Here is a 14,147-nt window from a genome sequence, read left to right as displayed (position 1 = left end):
TTGCAAAACGGTTCTATAGTCCGAAACGGATACCGTGTTCTTTAGTCCGAATTGGTAAACGGGTTCTATAGTCCGAATTTTATTTTTATCATTTGTTTCGGTGTCAACTCATCAAATGTTTTACAAATCCGCTGCTGTTCAACATGGTTGGTTTCTCTGGTTTCTCAGGTTTATCTTTATTCTGGTGATATTTTCTTCATTTTTATCAGTTTTTCATTCCATTACAATATTATATAGGCCTACTAGTAATATTCAACGATGTATTCGAACATTGTCGAGTTCAAATTTTCATAGCGCCATCTCACCGTGTCAATGCTGCGGCTTTTTCATTTAAACAAATCTTAGTCATTTAAACAAATTAGTTTACAGAATAGTTAAAGTATAGTTTTGACTTTCGATTTGGGGGAGGTCTTGTGATTAAATCATCATTTTCGACCCGTTCTCTACCCTGAAAACCCGTTTCTGGCCATTTTTCAATCCGAGGGCTTACTTTATTCAAAAAATTGTCTTATGCAACTTTTTGGGCGATCCAAGCTCATGTGTAGGTCTCAAATATTTATTTAAGCTATAACATGCCTCTCTTTTTTCCACAGGAAGGCCAAAATATCTCTAAAAGATTTTTGTTTTATTGGAATCCATCTACATTACATCGTGATTTGGTGGTGTCCCGGGGGTGGTGTATGCCCTTTTAGCAGTAGAGTCATCTCGTTTACCTTTAACTCTGCTTTAGTCTTATCTAGCTAGAGGTTATGTTAATGTTTTAAAAATTCGGACTGTAGAACCTTTTTACTGATTCGGACTAACGAACACGGTATCCGTTTCGGGCTATAGAACCGTTTTGCAATTTCGGACTAGAGAACCCTTTTTTGAATTCGGATTATAGATCCTATTTCTATATTCGGACTATAGAACCCTTTTAAAATTCGGACTATAGAGTCTATTTTCATATTCGGACTATAGAACCCTTTTTTAAATTCGGACTATAGAGACTATTTTCATATTCGGACTAGAGAACCGTTTTTAAAATTCGGACTATAGAACCTTCGAAATAAAGAACCGTCGGAATAAAGAACCTCTTTTCAATAGCATTTGCAAGCATAATTAGGATATTATTAGGAATATAATATTTAACACGTTTTATAACACCACATCTTTTTGAGATATCTGCTGATAATTTACTTACATGTTCTGACCAAGACATAAAAGAATCAAAAACACCAAGGTATTTGAATTGATTAACACGCTCAATATAATCATTGTTGTAATACAAAGTGATATCATTCAATTTATCAAGAATATGACGTGTACCAAACACCATGAATTTAGTTTTCTTTACATTTAAAGTAAGATTGTTAGTTTGAAACCAACTAGCTATTTTAAGTAAGTTTGATTGAAGCTCAGATTCAAGAATAGTTGGATTATCAGAAGTACAAAGAAGTGTTGTGTCATCTGCGTACATAGTACATTTACAGGTAACATTATTTGGAAGACCGTTTACAAAAATGATGAAAAGAAGTGGCCCAAGTATTGAGCCTTGAGGAATACCAATATTTATATTACTAAAATCAGAAATACAAGAATTAATATTTACAACCTGCGATATTCCACTAAGATATGATTTAAACCACTCTAACGAACATCCAGTAATACCATAATCACAAAGTTTATCAAGCAGGATAGCATGATTCATGCAGTCGAAGGCTTTACTTAAATCAAGGCGGAAAATTGCCCCTGATGCACGACCTTCATTCATGTTGTACAAAATATAATCTTCAACATCAAGTAAAGTAGTTGTGGTAGAGTGATTGGCACGAAAGCCAGACTGATTAACTGAGAGAAGACCATTTTTGGTTAAATAAGAATAAAGTTGATTGTGAACAGCTCTTTCAACAATTTTAGAAACAATTGGAAGAACAGAAATTGGTCTGCATGTAGTTTCCTACATCAGATTTATCACCAGCTTTGAAGATAGGGGTAACTTTAGCTTTTTTCCAATCTGCTGGGAATATGGATGTACAAAGAGACAAATTACAAATATATGACAGAGAGATACTTATGTACGGAGCTGCTAATTTGAGCAACTGAACGCTGAAATTGTCCAGACCAGGTGACTTATTATTAGGCAATTTACAAATATGATCATAGACAAAATCAGGAGTAATGTAACTGAAGTTAAAATTACTCTTTGGTTTAGATACATTTGGTGAACAATTATTATTTAGATCATTAATATTATTAAATTTATCTGCAAGACGAAGTAAAGTACTCATTAAAAACATTTGCTGTTTCTTTAGGTGATGATGTAAAGCCATTCTCAGTTTTAACACTTGAGGTTGTTGGACAAGATTTGTTAGGAAGAAGTTTCTTAAGAGTAGACCATAATTTCTTTGAGTTATGAACAATAGATTTAGAATAAAATCGTTTCTTAAGATAGTAAGAAACATATCCTTCCTATCTTTAGCGTGTTCTTGATGTGGTTTAGTGTGTTCTTGATGTGTTTTAGTGTGTTCTTGATGTGTTTAGCGTGTTCTTGATGTGTTTTAGTGTGTTCTTGATGTGTTCTTATAGTATATTCTGATAGTGTTCTATAGAAGTGTTCTCAAAACAGCTATCGAGTCAACGTGTTCTTTTGATGTTCTGACAACAGACCAAGAACGTGTTCTAAATCTGTCATGATGCAGTCATGTCTACAGTATAATTCACCATGACCTTTGCAGGACTTAAACCCCATTAAAAGCTATTAAACCAAGATAACACTCATTGAAAACAGCTCAACTGATCTTCTCTGCTTAAATACACACAACATATGTTTCTGCTTTACATGTACAATGGAGCATTGAGCTGGTATTATAGTTTCAATTGGGTGAACGATTATAAAGCGAACGCTAGAGAACAATTCTGTGTGGGCTTTTGTTTACGAAATGAGACAATACTCTGCTTATTGTTAACCAGCGTTCTTGAAAATGAGAATCATGGTGGTTTGCAGACTTAACACGGTTTGGAAATAATTTCTTCATATTTTTTGGTGTTATCTGTCGTTTACATATCCTTCCTAAAACACCAAAGAACGAATATTTGCAAACATCTAAATTAGCATTTTACATAACTATATTTTCTAGAATTTTAGAAGAGTACTTTTAATATTGGCCGGTTATTTTCACACAGCGACGTTAACTAGTCAATGTACTATTATGTATAACATGAACTAAAACACCAAAGTACGAATATTTGCAAACATCTAAATTAGCTAAAAATTTAGGACATGTTACATAACTATATTTTCTAGAATTTTAGAAGAGTACTTTTAATATTGGCCGGTTATTTTTCACACAGCGACGTTAACTATGCAATGTACTATTACCTATAACATACACTATAAAACACCAAAGTACGAATATTTGCAAACATCTAAATTAGCTAAAAATTTAGGACATTTTACATAACTATATTTTCTAGAATTTTAGAAGAGTACTTTTAATATTGGCCGGTTAGTTTTCACACAGCGACGTTAACTAGGCAATGTACTATTACCTATAACATACACTAAAACACCAAAGTACGAATATTTCCAAACATCTAAATTAGCTAAAAATTTAGGACATGTTACAAAACTATATTTTCTAGAATTTTAGAAGAGTACTTTTAATATTGGCCGGTTAGTTTTCACACAGCGACGTTAACTAGGCAATGTACTATTACCTATAACATACACTAAAACACCAAAGTACGAATATTTCCAAACATCTAAATTAGCTAAAAATTTAGGACATGTTACAAAACTATATTTTCTAGAATTTTAGAAGAGTACTTTTAATATTGGCCGGTTATTTTCACACAGCGACGTTAACTAGGCGTGTACTATTACTTATACCAATACACTAAAACACCAAAGTACGAATATTTCCAAACATCTAAATTAGCTAAACATTTAGGACATGTTACAAAACTATATTTTCTAGAATTTTAGAAGAGTACTTTTAATATTGGCCGGTTATTTTTCACACAGCGACGTTAACTAGGCAATGTACTATTACCTAGGCTATAACATACACTAAAACACCAAAGTACGAATATTTCCAAACATCTAAATTAGCTAAAAATTTAGGACATGTTACAAAACTATATTTTCTAGAATTTTAGAAGAGTACTTTTAATATTGGCCGGTTATTTTTCACACAGCGACGTTAACTAAGCAATTACCCATACTTCTAACATACGCTATTTGTAGAGGTTACGCGTCAATGGTAAGAGCACTGTGTATTGTGTATAGGAAAACGGACAGTAACTGCAGTATGAACTGCACTAAAGAAAGAAAGAAAGAAAGAAAGAAAGAAAGAAAGAAAGAAAGAAAGAAAGAAAGAAAGAAAGAAAGAAAGAAAGAAAGAAAGAAAGAAAGAAAGAAAGAAAGAAAGAAAGAAAAAGAAAGAAAGAAAGAAAGAAAGAAAGAAAGAAAGAAAGAAAGAAAGAAAGAAAGAAAGAAAGACTTCCTGCAATTTTGCCACTTGTTCTGATTAAAAGGAAACATAACGCTTGGGTCATGTCATGCGGTTTTTACATGGATTCTTAGACTCGCCTATCGATTGCGCATGCTTGCCAATGTCTGACTAGCTCGATAGATGGCTAACACCACTACCGCAAACTTGGTCGGTATTTCTAGACTGAGCTGGGCACTAAATAATAATTTCAAGTGATTGAGATGATGAAAGCACACTGTGCAATATACTGCTGATTCTAGACGGGATTCAAGAAAACGAAACTATTATTCTTGAAATTAAATAATATTTTTAGAACAGTGTCAAATCAAATATTATAATTTTAATACGACGACAAAAATTTTTTTTTTAAATTGCTTGGGAGTTTTTGTTGAAAGTGGTCAAATAACCCTTAATGCTCTGCGTGCTAGCCATGTGCTTCAATGTAAAAAGTTCAAGTTTTGAAATATTTTCTCAAAATATCAAGAACTATCTTAAGAACTACTGAATCAATACTAGGCTTGTTTGTACTCATTTTAATGCATTTTTCATGCTGATTCCAAATATGGGCATGAAAATTTACATTTCTGAAATTTTTGAATTTTGAAATTTTCTTGAAACATGTCGTCTGCAGTCGACACCCGCGTGAAGAGAGTTAAATAAAAATTGTTTTTCAAATAAAACACGAACATCAGTCAAAATCAATCCACCTCGGCCAAAATCAACTGCTTTTAATTTCATTAAAAGAACTAATTGATCAAAATACGGCGATGAAGTGTATATTTAGCTCTACACAAAAGTTATAATAGCCTATTCCAAACAATAATGCATTGTAATGATGCACCTAAATGCTGTCTGGGCCTGTGTCTTGTTTAAATATTCATTGAAAACAAAAAAATTAAACAAAAAATAGGCCTATAAATAAATAAATATTAATTTAATAATAAATAAATAAATAAATAAATAAATAAATAAATAAATAAATAAATAAATAAATAAATAAATATATAAATAAATAAATACATACATACATACATAAATACATAAATACATAAATACATAAATAAATAAATAAATAAATACATAAATACATAAATAAATAAATAAATAAATAAATAAATAAATATATAAAATAAATAAATAAATATATAAATAAATTTAAATAGGGTCTGTTTCTCCCCGTCTGGTTTGTGCGTCGTACATGGTTTTTCCTACTGACACTCTTTTTGCACGGACGACCAGTAAATGGAAAGTTAACGTTGTATAATAATGCGCCAGTGAAATCACCGTGGTGGTGTGCGTGTACATGCTGCAGCCAGCCAGCCATCCAGGATGAAGTGAGTCATCATACATTACTACACCTCCTCGTACCCTCCCTCCTTCCATCATCCTTCACGTACATCAATGGAACACACACTACACGCACCGAGCACCAGTCGCAGTATAACCAACGATTTCATCACTTTATCGCTTAAATAAATCAGGTAAATTTCATAATATTTTTATATTTTATATTTTAGATATTTATAAAAGTAAAGTATTTGATTGAGAAGACGGAAAGAGTAAAATTTTTATTTTCGTTTTGGTCCTTCAGGATTCACTTAGTCACAGTCATGATCGTAAGGCATGATTTATTCTCGTTGCATATACCCGCTTTATATTAATAAGAGTTTTATTTTTTAAATTACTATACGTTGTAAATGTATTACACAATGAAAGTCTACACCTTATATTTTTAACATAAGAAATATATGCCGTTTAAGCAAGTAGATATATAGATAGATATATAGACATACAGTTAGATGAAGTCGAAATTAAGCCACGCTAATTAATTAGGGCTTTGTAGCGTTATACCGTAGATAGGCTGCCAAGCTATACTGACTAATAACACGCTGTATATGATGATTCATAATTACCAAGAAAATGATTAAACCAGCAAATATTTTTTTGCAAAATATATAATATCGAAATTGATAAATAAATGATGGTGGTTGGTGAGCCACGCGAGTAGCGTTAAGCGTGTGTGTGCTATTTTTAGTAACACTTACAATAGATGGGGTTTTGGGGTCAAATTCACCATGTTTCTTTGTCTGCTGTCAGGCTCTGCTCACAGTGTCTTGACAATGGCTGTGAATGTTATAACAACAATGTTTCCAAAATTAGTTTTACCTAACAATACCGTATCACAAATGTTGAAAACGGAAATATATTTATTGTTGGTACCAAATGATCTATATAAAATTAATCATATCAGCATAAATCTGTACGGTCCTGTACCACTACCAGACCTGATATTGTGTTCCATGTAGCATGTCGCTTTTCCCATGGGAAACGGCATCTTCTCATGAACAAAGCCTTGGTCTTTTGTTTGCGAAAATAAGTGATAGTTGAGACATGAAATGGTCGTTGTGATAAGGTTTCAGGTCAAAATAGCTATAATATCTATGAAATGTTTATATAATTATCATGTAGGCCAATAAAATTAATATGGTGGACCGTTTTGGAAAAAAAAAATTATATGACCGTGAGTCGTGTTACGGTTCTAGGCCAAGTGAATCTCGGTTCGGAATTATGAAAAATATAGGGGCCTATATGCAGCAAAGACTGAAAATTAGGCCGGTTTAATTAAAAACATGTTGAAAAATATATTCTGTAAAGTGTAAGGTAAATAAATAAATAAATAAATAAATAAATAAATAAATAGGCATAAGTAAGTAAACAAATAAATAAATAAATAAAATATGATTTATTAATAAGAAGCAGATCAATTTACCAACTAAATAAATAATTAATTTAATACGTAAGTAAAAATATTAAGGGAACGGACAGCAACGTTTGCACAGTATTTGTTGTGGAACATGAGAGCACATCAGACATATCTAATTGCATTCTGAATACGAAGAATGTCTTTCTGATATCAAATAATTTTGATTTTTTTTTTTTTTTTTTTAAACACATTTTATGGCAAATTATTAAAAATTTATATATTTTTGGTAAAAAATAGTCCACGAAGTAAACATTACAAATCTAATGATATGTACTAAAAGTGTATGTAACTCGAAGAAAAAGCCGAAGATATACATTTTATTCCCCAAAACACCTAAAATTTTAGGTCTTTTCCGAATCAGCTGGTATTTTCGGAATAAGATTTTTTTCATGGATATCTATTGAATCATGCAATAAAAAAAAAGGATACTGGAAACACACACACGCAAAAAATCGGTATTCGATAATTAGACCTATTCATCTGCTACTCACATGCAACTTGAACCTTCTCTTTGTGCTAATAGATACGATATTACGCAACAATAAACACTATGTTTTCAGAAAAATTATTACACTAATAATGCATGGTAATAATGGTGAAGTAGGCGTAGTTGACTGCCCTTCTATTGAAAATCAATCACTGGTTTGGCTTATGAATTATGCAGCCCTGTAATTTAGAGAGTAGCCTGCATAGAGTTTCTCAGATTAGAGTTCAAATTATTATCGTGATTTAATATATTAAGCGTGAATATTAATTTGCTCCCGGATGCTACGGTATAGGCCAAGGTCCACTGATAATAATATATTTACCAGTAGGAACATGTAATACGAGTAAACACTAAAATGTTTTTTAAAAAACGTTTAAAACGTGTTATAATCGCGTTTTGATTTTCGATTATTAACATATAAAAAATTATTGCAAATTCTTTTTGGCAAACATTTTTGCAAAATATTTTTGTCAACACTTAATATCAGCTAATAACATTATTTTAGAATGTTGTGCAGCAAGTTTTCACAAACGTTTTGTTTTGTATTTTTGTACGTTTTGTTTTTGTACGCTGGTATACAACTTGAAAAACCCACAAATTTTGCATTTTTTATACAATCATAATTCACATACCTGTAAACAAATTATGAGATATTTAAGAAAAATAAAATATTTAAGGGATGTAGTGAAAAAATCCCTTTGATAAAACGTACGTTATTAGTTAAAATTTGATGATTTATTATAAAATCATGATTAAAACTGGTTGTATGTCCTTCTCAAAAATACTGCCTCATGCTATGCAATGGTTGCTTTGTATTGCTTAATGCCCTTCGTTCAATAGGTTCAAAATAAAAAGTCCCAAGTCTTGAGATATTGTCTCAAAATACCAAAAGCTGTCTTAAAAGGGCATTTCGTGATACCACTGGAAACCTCTGGCTACATAATGTGTATGTACAAAATATTTCTTGCAGATTAATTCGTTTAGCAAAGATATCGTGAAATTTGAATTTCGTTCTGGTGCACCAGAACGAAATTACAACGCATTGTCTATGGAGCAGTGTAATACACATTAAATCATGCATAACTCGGAAACGCAAAATTGGAATCAACTGAAATTTTGGGAATAAGCTTTTTTCGTGGATATGTACTGAAAAATGTCATAAAAAGAGAAAGCTGGGATCACGAATTACTCCTTTAAGAACCAATGAACCAATATTAGGTTTTTTTGTACTCATTTTAAATGCATTTTCCATGCTGATTCCAAATATGGTCATGAACAGTTACAATCATTTATTCTGACATTTTGAAATTTTCAAACAAACAAAAACAAAAAAAAAAAAACAACACAAAATTGTAACTTTAATTTTAATGACTTATCTTTTGTTCCGAAATGAGTAACATGTAATTGTGGACATATACAGTCCTGGCTCTAAGACCTCGAGTTGTTATACATACATATATTTTCAGCCGGGGCTAACCTGAAAACCTGAAAATGTCGCTATGAGACCCCTTAAAGAAGAAGCCCCGCCAGATCAGTTCTTCTGGGGTGAACCAAACCTGCCTGGTTATCAAAATAATAAGTGACAAGGTTATCTTTGAATTTGACAGATGCTAATTGATGTTTTAATGTTATTGCATCAATCAGCACACGGCAAATTCAGAGATAACCTTGTCACTGATTAATTTGACAACCAGGCAGGTTTGGTTCACCCCAGAAGAACTGTTCTGGTAGGGCTACCCCTTTAAAACCAATATGTACAATATCCGTCATTTTTTTAAATTTGTTATTCTTGACCAAAAATTATAAAATCATGATTACATGTAGTAGGAGGGTTTCTGTCCATGCAGAGATAGTGAGGTAAAATTAAAGAATAAAACTACGGTTGTCATTTAACGTGGTCTGTTGCCCTACAAACACTACAAAATTGACCGATTTTAATTAGGTACAAGTTGGGACATCACAAAATATGCCAAAAAGCAGGTTTGCATAATAAACCAATTCATTTTCAAAGATCGTACACATTATAGCTTTAAAACTTGCATGCTAGTTCACTTTCACCTCCGGAAACTTCCGGGTCACCTTTATAGTTAAACTGCCTGATAGTGATAGGCCTACTAATAATTGTGTTGTGATTTTATCATTTTTTGCCTTTCAGAAGCACGTAATAGACCGATCAGTTATAGGATCAGTTAGCTTTACAGAATGGGCGGTAAAGGCAGCAAACCCGTGACGGGAGAAAATGGTGTCATCACGTACAAAGTAGATATCTATGGCGCTAATATTAGACAGAAGTTTGATACTGGTAAGTCTAATCATACACAGTAGCTCTACTGTCTATGGGTCTTATTAAACAAATAATCAGTGGCAGCGCGACGAGGGGGAGGAGGGGACATGGGGACAAATAGCCACAGTCAGAACTCTTCGCCACCCCCGTAAAAACCCAAATTTGCGATTATGTTTTGATGAATCAAAGTGTGTGAAAAATTTGGATGCAAAACATAGGGCTAATAGTGATAAAATTGGATGCTTTATGTCCAATATTTTGATCTTGGTATGAGTTTTAAAATATTGGACTCGACTACCTCTCGTCCAATATTTTAAAACTCAAAAGACATACAAATTATGTGTCTTATGTATAGAATTATGAAGGCCTACTTATTGTAGTTTTCCGAGAGAACTGATCAACTATACAATGATCCATCAAAGACTTCAAGTTCATCCTCAAATACGTATCTTATGCGAATATGCGTGCATTCTTTTCAGCAAGATCCAGGAAAGACTTGGACATCTAACACACATGTTTTATGCATAAATATCTCTGTCTTCCAAAAAAACTACAGGAGTTTTTCATGATCCATTATGCCTCAACCTCTTACATTTCTTATGCATTCATATTCGGAGTTTTCTGAGAGCATTCCAGCAATTTTCCAATGATCCATAAAATACCTCAACATCTAGCTGGGGGGGGGGGGGCCACAATATACATTTTTGGTGGATATGCTCCTCCAGATTTTTGGGCCTTTGAGAGCTGACGGCGTACCAGTTGAGGCCTTTTGGAGCTATACGAACAGGTCAAGGGGGTCTTTTGGAGTTGCGTCCAACGCCAACATGTGAGGAATGAGCAATTATGGGGCTTTTAGAGCTGAAACTATATCTAAATCAAGGGGATCTCTGTTTTGATAACATTGTCTTTCGGAGCTACGCGGTCCAAAACAGGGGTCTTTCCAGGGGTGTTTCAGCTTCTTTCTGGGGAGCATACCTATGGTCATTTGTGTTGAGTGCCCCTCACCCCGGGTCTAGCTTACGTGTCCAATGCATTCATTCTTCTTGAATTTTCCTGAGAGTGCGCCAGCAACTTTTCAGTGGTCCTTTAGACTGTCCCTATTCTCAGTTCAAGAGCTCAAAACCACCTTCCCCTTCATCACTCCACAAATAATACGCCATACATAACCGCATTGTATAAAATCTAGCAAAATTGAGTTAATCTTAACCCTATAATTGAAGACTGAATTAGAAAGACTATAGTTTGCGTATGACGTATAATGTCAACAGACCAAAAATGCTGTACTGCGCAGGTCAGCAACCAATCACGCCGCACATTTGCCCTGACGTCAGACGCAAACAGGTCTTTTTACTTCTGTTATAATAACAGTGCGCTGGAGCACTGTGTGTTGACGATACTGACTGAAACTCGTTTCTCTCATCGTATTTCGGGCGGATTAAGAATGGTATAGTCAACATGGTCGACATTAAAAGTCGTTATCCACGGACCCGGAGGAGGGTCTATCATGATCCGTTGTTCAAACTATATAATGTGTTATTGTTGTTATCTTGCAGGTGACCTCCAGCTATCAGATGAGCAGCTGACGTTTACAGGACCTAAAGGAACCTTTCAATGGCCCATCAAAGAGCTCAAACGCTATGGATCTGCCAAGAAAGTCTTCACTGTAGAAATCAATGAACATAACACGCAATTAGATTCACGAGAGATCAAATTTAAATCGAAATATGCGGCCAGTATTTACGAACAGTTTAAAAGCAAAATAACGGAACTTGGAGGTGGACCTGAAGAAAAGAAAGACGCAGATGAATCAGCAGCGGGAGAAGCTAAACCGGCACCTGCTGATGCCGCCAATGCTACTGATGAAGGTAAAACGGTAGACAATGAGCAGGTAAAGAAAGAAGCAGAGAAGAATGGCTCAGTTAAAACAGATAAAGAAGGGGAAGAAAGTAAGAAGGACAATGCTGAAGAAGTGCAATCCACACCAAATACAGCTGATATGACGCTGGTGACGAACCCAACAATAACAGTGCAAACACCGTCCCCAACCACCGAGAAACCAGGATCGGATCCGACCACACCAGATAAAGAACAGCCGCAGTCACAAGAGAGTGAAGAGAAACCACAGGATAATGATGACAAGCAAAAGGAAGACACTACAACAGCAGAAGACAACGAAACAGCTCCGCCCGAAGAAGACAAATCAGCTGAAGTTGCAGCGCCAGAAAGCGAACCCGCTGCAGAGGAGCCTCCTGCAGAGAGTCCACCAGCAGAAACTGTTCCTGAAGCCGAACCCGCAGCAGAAGAGCCCCCTGTAGAGAGTCCACCAGCAGAAACTGCTCCTGAGCCCGAACCCGCCACAGAAGAGCCCCCTGCAGAGAGTCCTGCAGAAACTGTCCCTGAAGCTTCAGCGGAAGATGAAGTTCCCGCGACAGAATCTGTCAATGAACCAGAAGCAAGTGAAGAACCAGGGGAGATCCCAATATCAGAGGATAAGCAAGAAGAGAAAGAAATCGAAAACCAGCCAGAGGAGCAACCATCAGAAGAACCCGCAGCAGACGCAACGTCCGCCGAAGGCCAAGAAGGAGACTGAGAACTTGGTGGTATATTAAAACGAGTATAATAATTCAGGTGCTGTTGATTTGCACGCAAACTTTGGGTTATTTCACGCAAACTTTGGGTTATTTCAATTGAAATCTTACGCACCTCTATGGAAGAAATACTACCTCAATCTTCCACATAGGGCATGTGAAATTGGGTTACCTGAATGGCTGTTTCCATCTGGAATCTACACCCACTCTGTGGGACATTTAGGTCATGTTTTCCATAGGGGTGTATGGACATCAACCGGAATATCCCAGTCAACATATTTGCCTATAATATGTCCCACACTTTATTGAAAGGACATTTTGGAGATTCACTGCCCTATACCGAAACTACGTTGATCAGCACCAAATAGACTATTCCATTTGAAATCACACTCCCGCTGTAGAAGATTGTGCTAGTCTCCGGGGCTAGTCTTCCACAGAAGGAGTATGTGATTTAAATAGAACGGGCAATTTAACCTTAGTTGGAAATAATATGCCCCACACCAGTTGTTGAGGGCAAAGCCCACATGCCCTTATAGAGGGATATATAGGGAGTATGGAATTTATATATAATTCACCATAGCCAATTTCATTTGAAAAACACACTCCCTCTGTAATAGACGTTTATTAAATCTTCCACAGGGGTATGGCAAATTTCAAATGGAATAGTCCAACAGATTTCTGTTACCATGGTTACTAGTAAACATCCAGCTTTTTGTGCAATATCTATTTAGTTTTGGCTGAAGGAAGAATAAAATAGATAGTATATACTGTGGATTTTTCATGGACCAAAGGGTGTCTCCCTTACGCCAACTTGAGTAAATAAACAAACAAACAAACAAACAAACCATGCTGTATTAATATTTTTCAATTTTACAGCAGGTTTACCAAAATAATGTGGATTTTGGAGTTTTCTGGGCCAATTTGCAATTAGGCCTAATTTACCGGGGTTTTTTCTTTCCATTTCTTTCTTTATATAGTCCGTATATAAAATTTATATAGTGTTAGGGCTACTTATTCGGTGCTGATCAAAAATGTGGGAATATTTTACTTGTTATAATTATGAAGATTTACCCTAGAACTAAAAGATTAGAATGCAAACGGGACGCTGTCGTGAGGATGTTGCATTGCGTCATTCAGAATTTATAAGAACAAAATCATGTTTACCAATTTTGGTACAGCATGTACTATACCGCTCATTCTACAAAATCCGGTGCCAATAGCCTTTTTTCCATTCTTTGGTCCACAAAAACTTTGTCGAGCATTTAGGGCACCAAATATGTTGTTTTTCTGGTAGAACTCAACGAGATCTACACGGACATATATAGTTTTCCATACTTTAAATGCTTTCTTCAGCCTGATTAACCCTTGCAAAGGCTCAAAAATCGCTAAAAATGCGTTTCCACAGCTCAAGTGTCACATCTAACCCTGAATATTTCCTTTGAATAAATGCGATTTCTTTACATATTTGTTGTTTTTTAATTAGATAACGCACCATCATATTGTTTATCAACATTATTTTTTAGTGATTAAAATGTCTTTGTGTAATTCT

The 14,147-nt window shown here is 34.7% G+C and overlaps 1 protein-coding gene across 1 annotated transcript; it reads left to right on the top strand.

The window, feature by feature from the left end:
- Window positions 1–5,799: 5,799 nt before the first annotated feature.
- LOC140165659 (uncharacterized) lies at window positions 5,800–12,669 on the top strand. The gene is made up of 3 exons (XM_072188955.1): window positions 5,800–5,956; window positions 9,882–10,028; window positions 11,564–12,669. Exons 2-3 carry the CDS (start codon window positions 9,929–9,931, stop codon window positions 12,598–12,600), a joined length of 1,137 nt encoding a protein of 378 aa, XP_072045056.1. The 5' UTR covers window positions 5,800–5,956; window positions 9,882–9,928; the 3' UTR covers window positions 12,601–12,669.
- Window positions 12,670–14,147: the final 1,478 nt, after the last annotated feature.

The sequence above is a fragment of the Amphiura filiformis genome, chromosome 12 (assembly GCF_039555335.1).
Source record: "Amphiura filiformis chromosome 12, Afil_fr2py, whole genome shotgun sequence".
NCBI lineage: Eukaryota > Metazoa > Echinodermata > Ophiuroidea > Amphilepidida > Amphiuridae > Amphiura > Amphiura filiformis.
This window is presented reverse-complemented; position numbering and strand designations above follow the sequence as displayed.

Excerpts from the sequence above, each read along its gene's own strand:
- LOC140165659 (XM_072188955.1), top strand. The coding sequence starts at position 9,929 with ATGGGCGGTAAAGGCAGCAAACCCGTGACGGGAGAAAATGGTGTCATC. Across the intron at positions 10,029-11,563 it reads TAGACAGAAGTTTGATACTG|GTGACCTCCAGCTATCAGAT; the intron begins GTAAGTCTAATC and ends GTTATCTTGCAG.